General features: G+C 42.1%; 1 protein-coding gene and 1 long non-coding RNA gene across 2 annotated transcripts in view; one reads left to right on the top strand and one right to left on the bottom strand.

Annotated features, from left to right (window-relative positions):
- Window positions 1-3,438: 3,438 nt before the first annotated feature.
- Window positions 3,439-21,387, bottom strand: part of LOC127579322 (citron Rho-interacting kinase-like) — a 196,458-nt gene continuing 178,509 nt past the window's right edge. Inside the window, 3 exon segments of the mRNA XM_052032041.1 lie at window positions 3,439-4,211; window positions 4,334-4,622; window positions 10,481-10,528. Coding sequence (XP_051888001.1) covers window positions 4,188-4,211; window positions 4,334-4,622; window positions 10,481-10,528 — 361 coding nt within the window. The 3' untranslated portion in view covers window positions 3,439-4,187.
- LOC127579323 (uncharacterized) overlaps window positions 17,317-21,387 on the top strand; it is a 43,586-nt gene continuing 39,515 nt past the window's right edge. Inside the window, exon 1 of the long non-coding RNA XR_007957660.1 lies at window positions 17,317-17,350. This is a non-coding gene — a long non-coding RNA (uncharacterized LOC127579323). The remainder of the gene's footprint in view (window positions 17,351-21,387) is intronic.

The following is a 21,387-nucleotide window of genomic DNA, read 5'->3' as shown; positions in this document are numbered from 1 at the left end:
CTAGGGCCCCATGAGGCAATTCACCTCATTCAGTCACTTATGTTAGGCTGGCCTCCAAACTGCAACATGACGTAATTTGGTAGCTCTTTACGTAAGCATGGTTGCAGGGAATGCTGTGAAAATATGATCCTTTGTGAGTGGTCACAGCAATCCAGGCTAGGGCTGTGCCCAGGTAAAACCACAGGTCTCTGTAACCACTGACTGAGATGATGCTAGCCTCTTGCTTCATTGCTCTTTAGACTGCTGGAGATAGGAGTGCGGCTCCCTGAACTCTCTTGGAGGGATAGGGTCTACAGATACAAGACCTTCTTCCCCCATCTCCTTTGGGGTCTCTGGGCATAACTCTCTTGCCTTCAGCACCTGTCCTGTAGCTCTGGTAGAATCATCACAGAAGCACCCATCAGAAAGATGCTATAAGTGGGGATAAGGCAATGGTAGGCTTTTGACTGGTTAGCTGGCCTCCAAACTGCAATGTGAAGTAACTCTGTAGCTCTTTAAGTAGCACAGCTATAGTGAGCGCTCTGAAAATATGTTTCTTTGTGAGAGGCAAAGGATCTTTCTAAAACAGAAAACTGTGACCCACTCCTTCTGTACTGTAACAATGCTACACTTCTAATTTCAGCTGCCATCACCTCAATTGAGTGTTTCACAATGGATGTTCCTCTGTGCCAAACAGCTGACACATTCCTTGACTGATTTGCATGGAATCATCTGGCATTCGTGATTAATAACATCAAATTCAATTGCACAGCACTCTGAAGTATAGTGCTGCAATCCAGATTCTTGAGCAGCAGTCTTCCACCATTCACACTGGGCACTAGGTTAGCACCATGTATGTATTAGGGTTGGCAAAGACACTTGGATAGGAGCTAAGAGGATGCACAGAGGTAAATAGTTGAAATTACTATGGTATTTGCCACATTGATTCATACATTCAGCGATTAATTTATTTTTGTATTGAATTATTTTGATATTGTAGCTGAGCAAATCCTGTCCATGCCAGTTACAGAGGGGGGAAGGCAAGATGGTGACTGTGGATTTGGGATAATGTTTATTGGCGGCACATCCAGCTGAATTGGTTACAGACTGTTCAGAAAGGCACTATCTAGGCTGCTTCCTCTTCTCTGCTGTTGTCCACTTGTTGCCGATGGCAAGGTATGAGCCAGCATGTGCAGAAAGCAGCTCACCACTACAAATCTTGAGACTTGTTCTATCTAGGACAGCTGGCTCCTCTATGTTCAAGGCACATAACAATAGTTTGCTCCGTTATAACATGGCGTATTGCCCATGTGTGCACCAGAATCATGAGCCACTGTTGTACAGTAGTCCTCTTTTGTTTCCTTTTTTTCTGGTGGCTCGCTGCCATGAATTCCTGTCTGGTTATCAAGCGTTGACCGTGTGTTGCCTTGTGTAAAGTTACTTACCAGTGTGGAACCTCTCTTGTTTGCTGTAAAGCTCAGAGCCAATCTGGCACTGTCAGAACAACAGGAATGCAGTCAATAGCACCCTGCACTGTGGGACAACCTGCAATCATTGCATAGCCACATACATCTTCCACCTGAAGGATTAGAAGACATCTGTGACAGAACTGAACACAAACCACAGGCCCTCCCTGGGTTACGAACGCCCGACTTATGGACACCTCGCACTGTTTGGGAGACCGGCGGGATGGACGGGGATGGATTTGCTGACTGCAGCGGGCACCTTCTACTGGGTGGGGATGGGGCATTTCTGCGTGCCTTCTCTCCTCTCACCCCAAGCTGCAACAACTGGGGGCTGGGCGGAGCCGAGCAGAGCTGGGAGCACTGAGCAGACTCACGCACTATGTCAGTGAGGCCGGCTGATGGCTGCACTTCCCGTGCCTGCTCGCTCTCCCCTCACAGCTGTTTCTTTGATCCTCTCCCACACATTGTTTTTGTTCGCTTCCGAGTTACAAACAGTTCTCAGGAGTGGAACCCCGTTGTAACCTGTGCACTGCCATATATCACAGACAGCCCCATGTCCTGCCCAAGAGGAGCCTGGCACATAAAAACTTGACATTGGGAGAATGGCCATTCTGTTGTTGAGGTTGAAGTTGATTATGTTTAGTCCTTTGGACATCTTTCAGTGAAATGTCATTACTGAAGCACAGATGCTTTATGCATTGTTTCCCATTGAGGTTTGTTCCCTGAAGTCCCTGGATGGACAGGGTCTCCTGTGGAAAACCCTTGTCCTCTTCCTCCTCTTTCTTAATGCATACCGTTATACTCTGCATGTCCTCTGCTCTTATCCTTGTCGAGCTGCATACCAGGGGAAATCGCTGCTAAAGCACTTGAGTCTGGGAGCAATCGGTTTGAGCTAAATCCTTGAAATCAAGATGAAATGCTTTAATGCCTGGCACACTACAACTATTGACTTTAACAACTTGAAAGACATATAGGAAGCATTAAGTTGTTGTTCAACAAAAATACCTGCTGGTAACACTCAGTTAACTCACATGCAAACAGGTGATGATCCTTGCAAATAGCCACGGTTGCTGTTGAATGGATTTAATTTACAAAGTTAATGTATGGCATCTCCAGCTTGCCAGTGCTGGCATCATTCAACGTCACGTGCCGGTTGGGGCCACATTCTGCCTTATCCACGGACCTACAATAGGCATCAGTGTCACACACCCATCCTTATGTGGCAGCTGGCATTACTCCTGTATAAATGAGCACACGTGTATGTCAGTGTGCTGGAACTAGTGCAGCATTCACTGCATATCAATGCATAGAAGTTGTCTAAGTCATAAGTAAATACTGTAAATTAATTTGGGTGCCTCTTCCACTTTTGTGAAATGATTAACACCTTATTAATAGTAAGCAACTTGTATAGCAACAAAACAAAATTCCCCTAGGAAAAGTGTGGGAGGCATCACCTGGCATGTCATGTTGATTTGATGCCGTTCCTGACAATGGAATTCCATTAATATTTGCTTTCCCAGTCCTCAAAATCACTCCCTACACCTCACTGGACACAGGTTAACCTCCTTCTACACTTTATTAAACCTTTGTTTTAATGCTATTGATTAATACTATAGGTTATCTCTGCTTATTTAATGTTAGATACCAGGGGCTTTCTGCATTTTAATTTTGCAAGATGTGAACTCTAGAACAGGTCAGAGTGTGCTAACGATGTTTGATCACATTTCATGTTTTCCTTGTGAACGTTTCACCGAAGGGCTTGTGATACTGGGGTATCACCTTGCGTTGAATCTGGGGCCAGGATTTTGAGCAAAAACACTTTAAAAAAAACATCTATAATTTCAATGGTGGGGAAGCAGCTTCTGCTCCAACTAGAATCTCCCCTAGATCTTAAACAGTGCTAGTTTCATCACTTATGCCATTGCATGTCTGGTCTGAGAATAAAATAAAAATAGTTTCTATGTAAAGATATGCAAATTAATGTTAAATTTATTTAAGCATTTTCATGGAAAATGAGTCACCAGAAACGCGACTCAAATTTTATTCTTACGAGTCGCATATTCACAGAAAGCAGTACAAAGAGAAAAATACAGTAATATCACAAAAGTAGGAACACTTCAGAACTGGGAATTCTTGACACAGGTCAGTGAAACAAAATACAAAAATCTGCAGTAAATTGTGTTTGACTGAAGATCTGTACATCCAGGACAAAGCAGCAGTGCAAGACAGCAGAGAGTAAAGATTAAATAGCCAAGGGCTATGGATTATTACAAAATATATATTAAGTTCTGCTGCAATTCCATGTTCAGATTCTCTTCATGACCTTTGTATAAAATTCAAGTAATGAACTGTGTACGGTTAATAACCGATTTCATCTCTGGTTCAAACTTGCATACCATTTGGCTGTCTACACAACCTTCACTGGAGAAAATTAAAAAAGGATCTGCTATCAAGAGGAACAATCTTGCAAAATGCAGTGTATCTTCTCCAGTTTTATACATTTGACTTTGCATATCCTTTCCCCATAGATGAACGAACCACCCACATTTCCATTAGCCAATTTTAAATTAGATTGCGAGCAGCATGTAGGTTAAAATTAATGGCCCACCCTCCCATTCCCTTAGTGACTAAAGCAAATAAATGTGCGCAGCTTTAATTTGATCCGTGCATTTCCTTAGTCCGAGAGCCATCCTCCCTCTGTTGACCAGTACTTGCCTCTTCAACTGTAAGACAGCAGTGTACTCACACAGCAGACTGGTCCCAGGGCTGTTAAACACAAACAGATTAATGTTAATGTCATTTGCAATTTAGATAAGCAAGGCTGAAAAGAGTTAATGTATGCATATGATTACTTAATCCTAAATTATAACCAATTATCGGGAGGACACCTTCGTAACTGGAGCTCTTGTGGACCCTGCAGGTAACCGCATGCCAGCTCCTCTGGTTTCATCCAACATCCTTCCTGGTGATCTCTCCCTGGCGGTGTCCAAAGGTCTGCCCGGCGATTTCTCCCTCTCCAAGCCTCGCCGCGGTGATTTGTCCCTTCTTGTCTCTTGCCTCCCTTCTCTGTACCTGACTGACCTATTCAAATCCTGAGGTGAATTTTCTCTCGGGCAAGGCGCCAACTTCTTTGACATATGCTCATTGTACGAGGGAAGTCCTCGCTTGTTTGGACTGCTGCTGGTCACATGGAAGGAAAAAGAGAAGAGAATCGCTCAGGTGTTTAAACTTGTTAGTTCTAACAAAATGATATATTAAGACAGCAGCGTTAGATGCAACCTTTCTGGCCACCGACTTCACTGAGACTCAGTAGCTGGAGGGAAAGGTGACTAAATCCCAAATCAATCTCAGCAAAACTGTCATTTGTATTCTCTGTCCTGCTCAGTGGTATCAATGGGAGACATCATCAGGTTCCACACGTACACTGCAGGCACCTGATTGTATCTCTCCAACATTTCTCTGCACCAACAAACTGCTGGAGGAACTCAGGGGGCCAAGCAACATCTGGAAAGGGAAATGGACAGTTGACAATTCAATTGAGACCCTTCATCTGAACGTCAACTGTCCATTTCCCTCTCCAGATGCTGCTCAACCTGCTGAGTTCCTCCAGCAGTTTGCTTATTGCTCCGGATTCCAGCGTCTGCAATCTCTCGTGCCTCCATTTCACTGCCTCAGAGCTGGCACACTGGAATGAGCAGAAATTTCTCACAGGTGAATTTGGGAAAGTCTGAAAGTCTTGTCTTTGGTCCCTGCTGCAAGCTAAAATCCTTGGCCACCATTTCCAGGAGGTTGCCTGAAGCCGTGAGAGACCATTTGCAGTTGCGACATAGTTGACACAGAGCTGGGTTTTTGTCATGATCCACTTTGGTCTGCCAGTTCCCTCTTCTGCAACATCACTCAGTTCCCCACTGTCACAGCCCACCTGCTTCTGAAACCCACAGCCATGCCTCCATTTCCTCAAGGCTTGACTGTTTCCACTGGCTGTGTGACATACAGTACATATATGCCCACTCCAAACCATGCTGCCTCATCTTAAATTGGTTTTCTATAATCCAATAGATCAACCTTGTGAGGGTTCACCCTCCTGAAGGATGCTCTGAGCTCAGTGTGCCAGCGTCTCTACTTTCTCAGAAGCTTAAGGCCCTCTTCTCGAATCTGCTGTCAGGCAGGAGGTACAGGATCCTGAAGAACTACACCTCAAGGTCCAACAACAGCTTCTTCCCCACTGCCATCAGGTTCTTGAACCAACCTGAAAAACCCTAACACTACCTCGGACTATATTTCTTTTCTCTCTCTCTCAACCTGCACTAATGTCATTATGTTTATTTTGTCATGAAAGTTATGTATAATATGTTAATTTAAGTTTATGTTAAATTTATGTTTGTCATGTTTGTAATGAACTGTGCTGCTTCGGCAAAAAGCTCATTTTCATGGCATTTATACCCTGGGTATGTATGCCCATGACAATAAGCTTAAACTTGAGATCAAGAAAAGGAGATGGCCATAAGGGAAAGGGTAAGAACAAATAACTAGTGTCTCTAACTTGTTACATCTTTGAGATTACAATTAAATCAAGCATGGATCAGACCTGAGGGGCTGAATAGCTTACTCCTGCTTCCAATTTGTAAGATTGTTTATTGATTCAGTGATTCCAGAGATGAAAATATCTGCTTAATTCATCAACTCATTCATAAAAAATGACAAGCATACAGAAATAAATGTGACCATCATAAGATGTAGTAGTCATGACACTGAAAGCAAACTATTTTGTACCAAATTAACAGCCCTCATGTTGAAACAAATCTTCAGGGATTTTGATTGATGGAAAGAGAAAGCGTAATAGAAGAACAAATGTTACAAATAAACCAGACTTCTGTAAAAGAAAAGGTGTTACTCAAAGGAAGAGGGGGGCTGATTAGGGACCGAAAAGATTTCCTTACGGACGCAGTTCCTTACGAAACTGATGCTCCAATGAACTGCATTGCATGTGTTTTTGCTTGAGGATGCTACCAATGTAGTGGTAAAGAAGGAATCAATAATGATATTGGATAGAATAAAAATAGATCAAGAGGAGGCATTTAAAAAGTGGACAGCCTTCAGTGGAAGTATCACCTGGATTGATATTATGGAGAGTAATTGAGGCCAGAATCTTGTTGGAAATATGGATGATACCAGAGAAGTGGACAGTTAGAAATGCTGGGCTGGATCACCCAACCCCTAGCCCAGCAGAGACTAGGAAGAGACTGCCTTTGTTTCTAGTAGCTTGCCATTTGCTGAATTGGCCACCTTCTGACTACTGATGAGCATAGCCTCTTGCCTTACTGCTAGGGGTTGCAACCTCCCAGCAGCGCCCATCGTTTAGCGACCCAGCTGCATTGATTTTTTTGGTGAAGACGGACAGCTGAATGGTGGGAGGTCTCTGAGGGAGTGAGAGCTGGCAGATTCCCAAGTCTCTGGCTCAGTATGAGATTCCCAGGGTGGGTGTGTGAAGGGAAGTGAATTTGCTTTACATTCCACATATATTTCTTTACCCAAAATATCAGCTGACAACATAGAAATATTTTGGGCAAACAATTAAATGAAGATAGAGGCTGGCTCTAATTATTGAAAAATGTATACATTTATCTAACTCCTACTTCTTCCCAAATGATTGATATGGATTGATGTTGGCTTAGCCTACTTTGTCAGGAGTTTGAAAGAACGCAGAGCGTTGTGCATTGCATCCACAACGTACTGGTAAATGGCAGAATGACATATTCTATTCTTCCCACCAATATTCCCAACCCTACATTTTGCTACATTATACTCCATTTGCCACCTTCTTCAGCTCTCACTTAACCTATCTAGATTTGTTTGCAGACTTTTTGCGTCCTCCCCACAACTCACTTTACCACCTAATTTCTTATCGTCACCAAACATGGATGCTGCCTTTTTACCCAATTTGTGAATAGCTGATAGCTCAGTATTGAGTCTGCCAACCTGAAAATTACCCGTTTGTACTTTCCATTTTCTGTCTATGATTTTAAGGAAGGAGTGGGAAAATTAGCTAGGGGTCCAATTATAAAAAATAACTTCATTCAGTATTCATAATTAGAGTGGAGAATGCGGACAAAGGAAACTCTGGAATAGGATGCATCAAAAGAAATACAGGAACCCCTGCTTTAACCAATCCTCTACCCATGCTAAAAGGTTACTTATAACCCCATGAGCCCTTAGATTACCGAACAACCTTTTGTGTGATACATCATCAAATGCCTTTTGAAAATAGAGTTATATTATCCACTAGGTTTTCTCTCATCAACCTTGCTTGTTACATTTTCAAATAAACTACTGCATTACATTTGTCAACCATAATTTTCCCTTGTTGAGATGCTTAATCATATTTTATTTTCTAATTGCTCTGTTATCAAATTATTGATGGATTCCAGGAGTCTGCCAACAATTAAAGTCAAGCCAACTGGTCTATAGTTTCCTATTTTCTCTCTCCCTCCCACCACCCCCCCCTTTTCTTAAACAATGATGTTATATTTGCTACACATCGAGCTATTGGGACATTTCCAGAACTGAGGTAAATTTGTCAAATCATCAAGAATGCACCTCTGCAGGCATAGCTTTTAGAACCCTGGAATCCAGGCCATCTCGTCGATGAGATTTGTTAGGTTTTATTTCTTTTAGTTTGTGCTCCAAAGACGTACAGGTTAGGAAGTTATGGGCATGTTATGTTGGCGCCGGAAGCGTGGCGACATTTGCTGGCTGCCCCCCAAAATCACTACGCAAAAGATGTATTTCACTGTGTGTTTTGATGTACATGTGACTAATAAAGATCCTATCTTATCTAAGTAACTTTAACTTCCTGACTGCCTTTAGACCCTTGATTCCCCTCCATTTCTGCTACATTTATAATATAATACCCAGTGAGGACACATACAAAGTGCTTCTTTAATACTTTAATGATTTAATTATTCCTCATAACAACTTGTACACTTAAAAAAAAGAATTTAATTTATATTGGATTTTTATTGCTCCAGGTCATAATCTTATCATCCGGGATGCAGAGCTGGAGCAATAAGTGTGAGTGCTGTTCACAGTTGACTGTTTTTTGTTGTCTACATAGTTTCTCTGAGATATCTATTGATTCCACCATGGGAAATAACATATGATCCTAAATTTCAGGATGTGTTACATTTCTGCAGTAGAGTATCCCTCTGGTGCTGTACAGAACGGATTGGATATAGAGCTAAGCTCCTTCTACACTATCCCTGCACACTCCAGGCAAAGATAGCACAGGTTGGATGCACAGCATAGTATTACCAACCTGGCAGTCAGAGATTCCAGACCATGTATCTCTTCTGATATACGAGCTAATATCAAGTCCCTCAACCTTTAATTATAGTGCACTCCCAGTATCCGACTAACTTGTTAAGGCAAGGCCAATAAGGATAAAACAAAAATGGCTTAGGCCTCATCAGATCTAAATTTATGTTTCCTGTTATCTTCCTTTCTACCTAGCTATAAAATTTCTTCCTAACTTAGTTTCATTGTCCATCTTCTCCCTCTATCATTGTTTGGTCACCTTTGCTTCCCCAAACTCTCCCTATTCTTAGGCTTATTGCTCTTGCTCACATTCTAAGCTTTAGCTTTAACCTCTGAGTTACCCACTTTTTCCTCAACAAAATGTGCACTGATAATTTTGAAATATTTCTTTAATTTTAGCTGTTGTTTATCTACTGTCAAATCTTTTAAATTATTTTCCCAATGTACCACAGGTAATTGGCTTCATTTAAGTTCAAGACACTAGTTTTTAACTGAGCTGTATCTTTCCTGAATTGCATATGATGTTCCAACTTAGCAATCATTGTTCCCTGGAGGAACTTCTGTTATACACTTGAAAGAGGTTCTATCATTTTCCTTGCAGAATAAGGACAACTTTATATTAAAATAAACTAACCTTCATTGTGGATGCAATAACAACATTTAACATTCAAGAACAAGCAAGGATCTAGTTTGTGGCAGCATTCCTGCCTTACAGTCAGAAGGTGCAAAGGTTAAACCCCATTCCAGGCATTCCTTGCAACTGGAGCCCCACTTCTGAATTCAGTCTTGGCATGCATGCTGAAGGTAACTTGCATCTGATCGGTGTGGGTGACACTCAACCGTATCATATGGATTGTGGGAGTACATGAAACCCACTCATGTAAAAACCTCTGTTGATGTGAGATAAGCAATGTTAGGAGAATTTATACTGTGCTTATGACTATTACTCAGTCTGTAAACCCTTCCACTATTCTTTAAAGGAAGAACATGGTGACACAAAACAACACCTGCTGCTTGCACAGACTGCTCTGCCTTCACTGAAGAAATTATCTATATTATATAAAGTGTAGATATTATACATCTTTCATATCCTCAGGGTGTTCCAAAGAACTTCTCAGTGAATTAGTTACTGGAAAGTGTAGTCACTATTGTTTTTAATCAGCATGTACAGCCAATCTGTTGGTAGCAAGATGCCACAAACAACTAACGTTTTGGAGCTCTGGTTGAAGATACCAGAACACTGGCAGAACTCCCTGCTCCTCTTGGAGTAGCACTGCAGAATAATTTACATTCAAATGAAAACACAGAACATTGCCTCTGACAGACAGCACTTCCAACAGTACAGCACTCCCTCAACTGTAGAATTTACAGTGTTTCTCTCCTACAGTAAGGCTTGAATTTACATCTTTTGACTCAGATGTTGGTCCAGGAAATCTCACCTTGTGATGCAAATACAGATCTTGTGGCCTCCAATATAAATAGAGTGGGGAGAGAAAAGGCTTAATAAAATAAAATCATCCTTCAGAACCTGTTGTTCTGCAAACGAGTAAGCTAACTGGGGTATAATGAAGAAAACACTGAGTGCCACAAGCAGTTCCAAAGACAGGGGAATCAGCACTAACATACACAATATGATGGTAGATGGTGCTAGACAATTGCAGGCACATACACGCCAAGTACATGTTTTTACACAAAGAAGCAATCATTGCCTGCGCACTCACGTTGCATTTGCTGTTGGTTGAACAGGATCCATGTTGTGAGAAGGAGACCTAAAAGAGAAACAGAATACGTGCTGCACATATCTCAGTAACTGCTGCAGTCATTAGAGATCGAGAACATGCCCTGGATATTTTTGCAGGAATTATCAAATTACTGCAAATAACTTATCAAAGTGAACTCTGACTCAGAAACTGATCACATAGCCCAGATCAGAATGGCTAAGAAAAAAAGCTAATGGCTAAGAAAAGATAATAATCCCAAGAAGAGGACCACAAATCATGGTTTATTTGTTCAGAGTCATCTTTTTCTGTTTTCAAAGTGCCATCTTTCTTCTTTAATATACAGACTCCAACACAAATTACAAAAAGGTCAACTACTACTGGCCATCCATTGATCTGACAGGAACACAATTGGCTGATTTCCTGTTTAGTTCCTTTCTGAATAAATTAAGATAGTTGGCGAGTTCAAAGGCCCAAATAAGGATCTGAATGAGAATACTGGCCAAACCCCACCATGGGAGCGATGGAATTTAAATTCAGTTAATAGTTTGGAATTAGGTATAAAAACTAATTGTTGGTAACCATGACTACAAAGCTACTGTATTGTTGCAAAAACCCATCTGGTTCACTCATAAACCTTCCATCCTTACCTAGTCTAGCCTATATGGGACTGCAGCCCCACCAATGTTGTCAAATCTGAAACATTCAGTTCAAGGGTAATTAGGGAAATAAATGCTGACCTCACCCTTATCCTGAAACAATAAAAAAAATCTCTTCTGCTGTTACTGGGGTGGCAGCTGCTGTGCCAGCCTATGGCAAATTGCGCTTGCTGGTTTTGCTCAGGTTGCGGTGATGTCGGGCCAATAAACACCCGGTGAGGTGTGCTGAGGTCAAAGACTGCTCCACATAGCAGGCTGTAAGGAAGCCTAACGCATCTCCAGCATACAAATGATATAAACAAGATATAACGATTGATAACACAGTCTGTTGTTCGTTTGCCTCTATCAAGATTAAAGAGGTCTCAACATTCTTGAGATTTTGGCAAAATACATTAACTGACATATTAGTATATTAGAGAAGAAAGCTACTTAAAAAGAGATTAAACTAGAATCAGAACCTACAAAAGCAATTGAATTAGTGGATAGTCATCTTAAGTCTTTGGCAGGGAGGAAAATAGTGTTTTGCTCGAGTGCTAGGAGATTTCTTGTGGTCCGTTTACACAAAAGACATATGATCCTGTGGGCACTATTCTTCACCACCCTATCGAATACTCTCTGCCACCCTAGGAGCACTCTCCCATTCTCCCTCCAAACACTAGAGTATCCATTCATTTAGCTGCAACAATCGCCTTTAGCTGTTGCTTGTATTATGGAATGTCCTTAAGAGGTGGGTGTGGGGATCATACCTGCAAGGCTAAATGCCGGCAACTACAAGAACATGTAATAGATCAATAGAGAATGTTGTGTTGAAACTGACACTGCCAGTTTCAGCACAGCATTACATAAGGAAGCCATTAAAAACTGCTCATGATGTTGCACGTGACAATCTAGCTACATGCAACTTTCACAAGCAGTGTTACATTGACCTATATTGCTGTTTTGATATCTTTAGAAAACAGTAAAGCAACTTCTTGCTCGAAGAGTCCTGATAGTGTTCTACTGAGTACTATAGATCAGACCGTGGACGATGCAGAGTGAAATGTTGCAGGGGACAGTGTCACCTTGGGGTGGGAAAGTAAGCTTAGTGCGGAGTACTGAGGGCACCTGTGTCATACTGGGATGGAAATGGAACAGCGTAGTTCAGCCTGGAGGTAGGAGTGAAGTTGGGGGCAGTCAAGGGTTAGAACATAGAACACTACAGCACAGTACAGGCCCTTCGGCCCACAATGTTGCGCTGACATTTTATCCTGCTCTAAGATCTATCTAACCCTTCCCTCCCACATAGCCCCCTATTTTTCTATCATTCATGTGTCTATCTAAGAGTCTCTTAAATGTCCCTAATGTATCTGCCCCCACAACCTCTGCCGGCAGTGCGTTCCACGCACCCACCACTCTCTGTGTAAAAAAATTTACCCCTGACATCCCCCTGAAACCTTCCTCCAATCACCACAAAATTATGCCCCCTTGTGTTCTAAGTGGAGTATTGGATATGTTGTTGCCTGAACACTTGTCATTTGCATAAATGACCTAGAAAACAAACCAACTCTAAACTTGTTAAATTTATTTTATAATTTAGCATTAGGACAGAGCATGGAACTAAGCTTACACTGTGTGATTTAGTTTTGTTGTACATTAGTCCATTGGATGAAATACTATAAATCATTTTTATGCAATGCCAAGAATGCATTTTTCATAACAACTTGACAAATTCCCCAGGAAGTAATGTCGAGAGTCATAACAGATTTCTCAATATAGAGAATTTGCCAAATAAACTGCATAATAAAGCATTCAAGTTAAAGAAGTGATGTACACGTGCATTGGCTAAAGTGAATTAATCTGAGTATATGCTGGATACTATAATGGATCTTCAGAGATTAATTTTCTTTTGTTCGATAGTAAGGGGTACGGATAGCAGATTCTGTGATAGCGATAATGAGTCTCGGATGGTGTGTTGCCTCCCTGGTGCCAGGGTACTGGATATCACAGACCGTGTCGAGAATATTCTGAGAGGGGAGGGTGAGCAGCCAGAAATCTTGGTACATGTAGGTACCAATGATGTAGGTAGAAAAAGAGAAGAGGTCCTGAAGGAGGAATACAAGGCATTAGGGAGAAGGTTGAAAAGTAGGACCTCAAGGGTAGTAATCTCAGGACTACTACCCATGCCGCGTGTCAATGACAGGAAGAATAGAAAGCTCTGGCAGTTAAATGCGTGGCTGAGTGACTGGTGCAAGGGGCAGGGCTTCAGATTCTTGGATACCTGGGACCTTTTTTGGGGGAGGCAAGACCTATTTGCTAAGGATGGGTTGCACCTAAACTCCAAAGGGTCCAATATCCTGGCGGGAATGTTTAATTTAGTTGTAGGGGAGGGTTTAAACTGATCTGGCAGGGGGATGGTAACCAGGATGCTAGGTTACAAGATGCTAAGGTGAGGGAGAAAGTGTATAGAAATGAATCCATTGAGGATGGCAAGAATGACAGGCAGGTGATAAGTCAGGATAATTTACTGAATAATAGAAGTACAACAAATCAGGATGTTAGGATACAGAATGTTAGGATCGGGGATGAGGATGTTAGGATACCGAATGTTAGGATAGGGGATGAGGTCTACACGAACATGTCTAAGATAGTAGGTAGCGAAGATAGTAAGAAGGATGGACAGGTAGAAAGTCAGGATAATCTGCTGAACAATAGAAGTACAATAAAATCAATAGCAGATACCAGTCTAAACGTACTATATTTAAATGCACGTAGCATCAGGAATAAAGTAGATGACCTAGTGGCGCAACTACAGGTTAATAAATATGACATCGTTGCAATCACTGAGTCATGGCTTCATGATGGATGTGATTGGGAACTGAATGTCAAGGGGTATACAGTGTATAGGAAGGATAGGCGGGTAGGCAGAGGGGGAGGTGTGGCCATGATGGTTAGTAGCGATATAAAATCAATAGAAAGGAAGGACATTGGGTCAGAGGAGGTGGAATCCTTATGGGTGGAGCTAAGAAATAGCAAGGGTAAAAGGACAATAGTAGCAGTCATATATAGGCCCCCGAACAGCAGTCAGGAAGTGGACCATAAATTGCAGATTGAGATAGAAAAAGCGTGCCAGAGTGACAATGTGAAGATAATTATGGGGGATTTTAACATGAAGGTGGACTGGGAAATCCAGCAAGGCGGTAGTACTCAGGAGAGTGAGTTTGTGGAATGTCTAAGGGATGTTTTTCTGGAGCAACTTATTGAGGAGCCCACCAGGGGATCGGCTGTTTTGGATTGGGTGCTGTGTAGTGAACCCGAGGTGATTAGGGAACTAAAGGTAAAGGAACCACTGGGAACAAGTGATCACAATATGATTGAGTTTAGTTTCAAGTTTGAGAAGGAGAAGCTGATAACTGGTGTATCGATATTTCAGTGGAATAAGGGAAATTACAAAGGTATGAGAGAAGAGTTGGCCCAAATTGATTGGAGGAGTAAGTTAGCTGGAGGGACGGCAGAGGAGAAATGGAAGAAATTTCTACAGGAAATAAGGACAATGCAGGACAGATATATTCCAAGAAAAAAGGTTTTGAATGGAAAAAAGGCACAGATGTGGATAACGAGGGAGGTGAAGGATAAAATAAAAGCAAAAGGGGCGGCGTACAAAGTAGCAAAAATTAGTGGGAAAACAGAAGATTGGAAAGTTTTTAAAAATCTGCAGAGAGAAACTAAGAAGGTCATTAGGAAAGCAAAGATGAGTTACAAAAGTAAGCTGGCGGACAACATTCGGAAGGATTCTAAGAGTTTTTTTAAATACATAAGGAATAAAAGAGAGACACGGGTTGACATAGGACCAATTGATAACGGTGCAGGAGGTATTATAATGGACGATAGTGAGATGGCAAGGGAATTGAATGAATATTTTGCATCGGTCTTCACTGTGGAGGACATAAGCAATGTGCCCGTTAGTCAGGAGTCTCACGAATTGGAACTGAGTTCAGTTGAGATTAATAGGGAGAAGGTGCTAGGAAAACTAAAGGGGCTTAAGACTGATAAGTCTCCCGGACCGGATGAGGTGCATCCCCGGGTTCTGAAGGAGGTGGCTGTAGAGATAGCGGAGGCTTTGGCGATTATTTTTCAGGAATCGATAGATTCTGACATGGTTCCGGAGGACTGGAGGGTAGCGAATGTAGTTCCGTTGTATAAGAAAGGTGGGAGGCAGCACAAAGGCAATTACAGACCTATTAGTCTGACGTCAGTGGTGGGAAAATTATTGGAATCTATCCTCAAGGAGGAGGTTACTGAATACCTAGAGGCGCAAGGCAAGATTGGACCTAGTCAACATGGTTTTGTGAAGGGGAGGTCCTGTCTGACCAACCTATTGGAGTTTTTTGAAGAAATCACAGGTAGGGTGGATAAGGGAGAGGCGGTAGACGTTGTGTATTTAGACTTTCAAAAGGCCTTCGATAAGGTGCCTCACAAGAGACTGATTAATGAGATGAGAGGTCATGGAATTATGGGCAGGGTAGCAAAATGGGTGGAGCATTGGCTGGTTGGCAGGAAGCAAAGGGTAGAAATAAAAGGATCTCTTTCTGGTTGGTTACCGGTTACTAGTGGTGTGCCGCAGGGGTCGGTGTTGGGGCCGCTCCTTTTTACCTTGTACATCAATGATTTGGATGATGGAATAAATGGTTGTGTGGCTAAGTTTGCAGATGACACCAAGATAAGTGGAGGAGTAGGGAGCACAGAGGAAATAGAAAGGATGCAGAGGGACCTAGACAGTTTAGGAGAATGGGCAAGGAAATGGCAGATGAGATTCAATGTTGAGAAATGTGCAGCTGTACACTTTGGAAGCAGAAATAAGCGGGTAGATTATTATCTAGAAGGAGAGAAGATTGATAGTACGGTAGTACAAAGGGACTTGGGGGTACTCGTACAAGATACCTTAAAAGTTAACCACCAGGTTGGATCGGTGGTTAAGAAAGCGAATGCTATGTTGGCATTCATCTCGAGAGGTATAGTGTATAAAAGTAAGGAAGTGTTGATGAGGCTCTACGGGGCACTAGTGAGGCCTCATTTGGAATACTGTGCGCAGTTTTGGGCCCCACATCTTAGGAAGGATGTGCTGACGTTGGAGAGGGTTCAGAGGAGATTTACGAGAATGATTCCGGGAATGAAAGGGCTTAAGTATGATGAGCGTTTGTCGGCTCTTGGACTGTACTCGCTGGAGTACAGAAGGATGAGAGGGGACCTCGTAGCGACATTTAAAATGTTGACAGGTAAGGATAGAGTAGATGTGGCTAGGCTGTTTCCCTTGGTGGGCGAGTCCAGGACCAGAGGGCACAATCTTAGAATTAAAGGGTACAGTTTCAAGACAGAGATGAGGAGAAATTTCTTTACCCAGAGGGTGGTGAAATTGTGGAACTCCTTGCCACGCACAGCAGTGGAGGCCAGATCAGTGGGGGTGTTCAAGGAGGAGATAGACAGATATCTAAATAGTCAGGGTATCAAGGGATATGGGGATAAGGCTGGAAAATGGGATTAGAATAGTTTTTTTTTCCCACCCCATTTCTTTTTCCCTTTTCCTTGGAGCAGACTCGATGGGCCGAATAGCCTGCTTCTGCTCCCTTGTCTTGTGATCTTGTGATCTTATCTTTTGCTTTGAAGTAAATGTTCAGCAAAGAAAAAGTCAATTTTTAACAGATCTTAAAAACTTTAACCAAATATCAAGAATAATCTTACAAAATAAAATATCTGATGCAAAGATGCTGGAGGACTTCACGATACAGTTAGATATTAGACAGTGAATGAAATATTGGAGGATCAAGCTTGACGGCTGAGTGACTACTTCTATGCTGTTTTTTCTTTGCAAATACCAATAAAAATGTACTTCATTGGTATTTTTTATCTATCTGATTGGTGAATGTGTGGTTTGGTACATTAACACTGGATTTGCACAGTGAATATGTGATTAATTAGCAGTGGAAAAGCAACCATGAATCAAAGACATGAATCAGGAAGATCGCTTTAGTTTACTGGATCACTAAGAAAGGTGAGACCTGCATAAACTGGATGGATGCATCTGAACTGTAATTGGAGGAATGCAATGTTAAATTTTAGTGCTAGAAATTTAACTAGTAAGGCAGATAAACAGAGTGCAGATTCGCACGTGGGAACCGATATTGCTGCTATGAGGAGAAATGGTTGGAAGAAGGGCAGGACTGGCAACTCAGCGTTTCAGGTATTGAATCTTCTGGTGTGATGGAAAGGATGTAAAAGGAGAGATGGAGTCGCAATATTAATTAAGGATCCATTACTACAGGAACGTGGGAGGATATCCTCGAAGGCTCTTTGCCACGGGGGTGCAGCTAATAGAGCCACTGCCACAAAGCATGAGAGATCTGGGTTCAATCCTGACCTTGGGTGCTGTTTGTGTGGAGTTTGCACGTTCTCCTTGTGACCATGTGGGTTTCCTCCAGGTGCTCCAGTTTCCTTCCATCTCCCAAAGATGAGTGGGTTGGTAGTTTAATTGGCCCCTGGTGTGTAGGTGAGTGGTTGGATCTTATGGGTGGGGGGGGGGGGGGTGGGGGGACTAGGGAGGCGATGGAGGAGTTAAAGAGAATATGGGGGGAATAAAAAAATGGGACTCATGTAGGATTAATGCCAAGTGGGTGGTTAACAGTTGGTTTGCACTCAATGAGCTGAAGGGCCTGTTTCTCTGCTTTATTTCTTTAGGACTCCAAATATGGCCATATAGGTAGAACTTAAAAATAAAATGGGGTGATCATTTTGCTGGAAGTGTGCTACAGGCCTCCTAACAGTAAGCAGACAGCAGAAGAGCATATATGTAGGCAAGTAAAAAAAAAGAGGTGCATGAATAATCTGTTTATAGGAAGAGGGATTTCAACATCCCCAATAGTAACTGGAGTTGAAAGGCATAGAAAGCATGGAATTTTTAAAGTGGGGGGCGGGGCGAGGGGGGGGATGGTGGTAGAAGTGTCAGTGAGTTAATATTTTGGAGACGTTGACCATAAGTTTTAAGGCACAGACAGTGGTGGTTATCTGGAATGCACTGCAAGAGGAGATGGTGGAGGCAGATTCAATTACAACATTTAAAAGGCACTTGAACAAGTACTTGAAAGGCACAGAGGGATATAGGTCTAATGCAGGCAAATGAGATTAATGTAGACAGGCATCATGGTCGGCGTCGATGAGGTGGGTTGAAAGGGCCAGTTTCGATGCTGTATGATTCTATAATTCTAAGGTAGTTATGATAAAGGAAAAGATGGATCAGGAAATAAGGTTAGATGTAGGGCATATCTAACATGCCAAAGAGAGATGTTATGGATGCAATGGGAGGTGATGACCTTGATACAATCACTATCACTTAAGGAGGTAGTGCTGAGCAAACTAGTGGGCCTAAAGATAGATAAGGCCCTGGTCATCACTGGCAGACAAGCTTCAGGAATATCACAAAGCATTTTATACGTATGTTAAGAGCATGAGGGCAACTAGGAAATGAATTGAGCCCATTGGGAACCAAAGGGGCAACCTGTGAAGTTAGAGGACTTTGGTGAGGTCTTAAATGGATTTTCATCTGTATTCACTAAGGAGAAGGACATTGTATTTGGAGAATTCAGGAAAGTGACAGTGGAAATTCTGGAACAAGTTACCATTAATAAAGAGGAGGTTTAGACAGCAGCTAAAATCTCCACCCATAATCACAGTGTATTCATTTAAATTAGGAAAAAATGCAAACAGATGTTTAAAAAATTCAGGGTGATCTACATTGGGTGCATAAACATTAACAGGTATTAGAGGTATTAGATGTCTTTAACAGGCTTAAAGGTGGATAAATCCCCAGGGCCTGAGATGTATCCAAGCTGGGAGGCAAGGGAGGAGAATACTGGGCCTATAACAGAAATTTTTAAATCTTTGCTGGCCACTGTTAAGGTGCTAGATGACTGGAGAACAACAAATGTGGTACCTTTATTCAAGAAGGATAGCAGAGATAAGCTAGGTAATTACAGGCCAATGACATCAGTGATAGGACGTTATTGGAAAAAATTCTGAAGGGCAGGATAAATCTACACTTGGAAAGGCAGGGATTAATCAGATAATCAGCATGGCTTTGTTTAGGGTAGATGGGTAGATCCTGTATGGCCAATGTGCCCAAATTTTTCAAAGAGGTAACAAAGACATAACAAAGCAGTTGATGTAGTCTATATGAAATTCAACAAGAGCTCACAAGGGAGAACTGAAGGTTAGAGTCAAGGGGATACAGGGCAAGTTGTCAAATTCGATCCAAAATTGACTTGGTAAGAGGAGGGTGGTGATCATGGCAGAGGGCTGTTTTTGTGATTGTGAGGAAGATTGTGACCAGTGGTGCATCATAAGGATCGCTGTTAGAACTCTTATTGTTTGTTAATATACATTAACAATTCGGATTAACAATGGTTGGAGATATGATTAGTAATTTTGTCGATGAGGCAAAAAGTGGTGTGCTGTTGATAGCACGGAGGGTAGGGTTAGGCCACAGGACAATACTGATGAGTTGGTAAAATCGGCAGAGGAAAGAGATGGAATTTAGTCCTGATAAGTTTGAGGTGATGCACTTTGAGAAGACAAATAAGGTTAGGACGTAGACAATGATTGGTAGGGCCCCAGAGATACTGAGTAACAGAGGGATCTTGACGTACAAATTGAAGGACCCCTGAAATTGGCAGCACAGTTAGGTAAGGTGGTTATGAAGGCATATCGAATAATAGCCTTCATTAGCTGGAACACAGAAACTTATCAGATAACTTTCTAAAACATTGGGTAGGTCACAGCTGAAGTATTGTGTACATTTCTGGTCACCGCACTATAAGGGTGAGTTGCAACAGAGAGGGTGCAGCGGACATTCACCAGGATGTTGCAAGGGATGTTGCGTTTCAGTTATGAGGACAGACTGGATGGGCTGAGTATGTTTTCATTGGAGGAGAGAAGGCTGAGGGGAGACCTCACTGAAGAACAAAATTATGAGGGGTATAGATAGTAGGAAACTTACTCCCATAACAGAGGTGTCTAAAGCCAGAGGGCATATGTTTAAGGGGAAGGATATTTAGAGGGGATATGAGGAAAAGATTTTTCCACTCATAGTGTGGTTGGAATCTGGAAAGTACTTCCTTAAGAGGTGGCAGAGGCAGAGAGTCTCATGGTATTTATAAAGTATCAAGACGAGCACTTGAATTGCCAAGGTTGTGGGCCAGTGCTGGAAAATAGGTACTTGATGGTCAACATGAACACGAAGGGCCTGTTTCTGTGCTGTATGATTCTATGACTCTAGAAATTACTCAAGGATCACTATTTTAAATGAATCATTCAGAGTTTTAGTGCAAGTTTGAACTGATGTACTTGGAACAAAGGTTAAGTTGCATCAGAAACAGAAATACTGGAAATATTTTGCAGGTTAGGTTTTGAGAGTTAATATTTCAAGTATTTTTTTTGTTAAATCAGAAGCAAAAATGCTTCTTATAACATGGGAGATCTCACGTTATAAAATGCATGGACGGGTTAGGGGTTAGAGGTTGTTCCTGAGGAAGGAACAAAAGGGATGCTCTGTGATTGGATGGAAGAAGCAAGAGATTAAATGATAAAAGGGATTATGGTGAAAGGCAGTAATGAAACAAGTAAAGAAACAAGTAGATCAAGAGGGATATGCAATTGGGACTAACTAGTGGATTGTTTGAAAAAGATGACATCTTCACTGAGTGCTGAAGCTCTAACATGCCTGGCTGAAAGAAGTGGTGCTGTTTCTCGAGCGTACATAGAGCTTTGCTGGAATAGGTAAGGGATCAAGAATGCAGAAGTCAGACCAAAATGTATGGAGGAGGAGGCTCATGACAAATTTAGAGCCTGCCTTACCAAACCCCTCTGTTTTAGAGTGAGCTTCTGGTCATGTATTTTAATTTACAGTCTCACCATAACTCTGACCTCACAGTCCTTGGCTTTGTATATCATTCCAATACACATAGTGGAGATTACTGCTTTCACCTCCCCTACAGTTTCCTCTCCCCACCACACCAGCCTTTTCTCCAACTAGACTGTGGCTTCCACATACAGCTTTAAGTTCTTTAAAGTCTGAACTCCATTCCAGGAGTCAGCACGGCAGTGTCCTCAGTTCTGAGCCCTGCACACAGCTCACAATGGAAATGGCACAGATCCTGCCTGAACTGGTGTGCAAAAGGCCTTTGGTGCCACTAATGGCCTTTTTGCACTCCAATTTCACAAATTATT

The sequence above is a fragment of the Pristis pectinata genome, chromosome 17 (assembly GCF_009764475.1).
Source record: "Pristis pectinata isolate sPriPec2 chromosome 17, sPriPec2.1.pri, whole genome shotgun sequence".
Classification (NCBI taxonomy): domain Eukaryota; kingdom Metazoa; phylum Chordata; class Chondrichthyes; order Rhinopristiformes; family Pristidae; genus Pristis; species Pristis pectinata.
The sequence above is the reverse complement of the archived record's forward strand: the minus strand, read 5'-3'. Positions and strand labels throughout refer to the sequence as shown.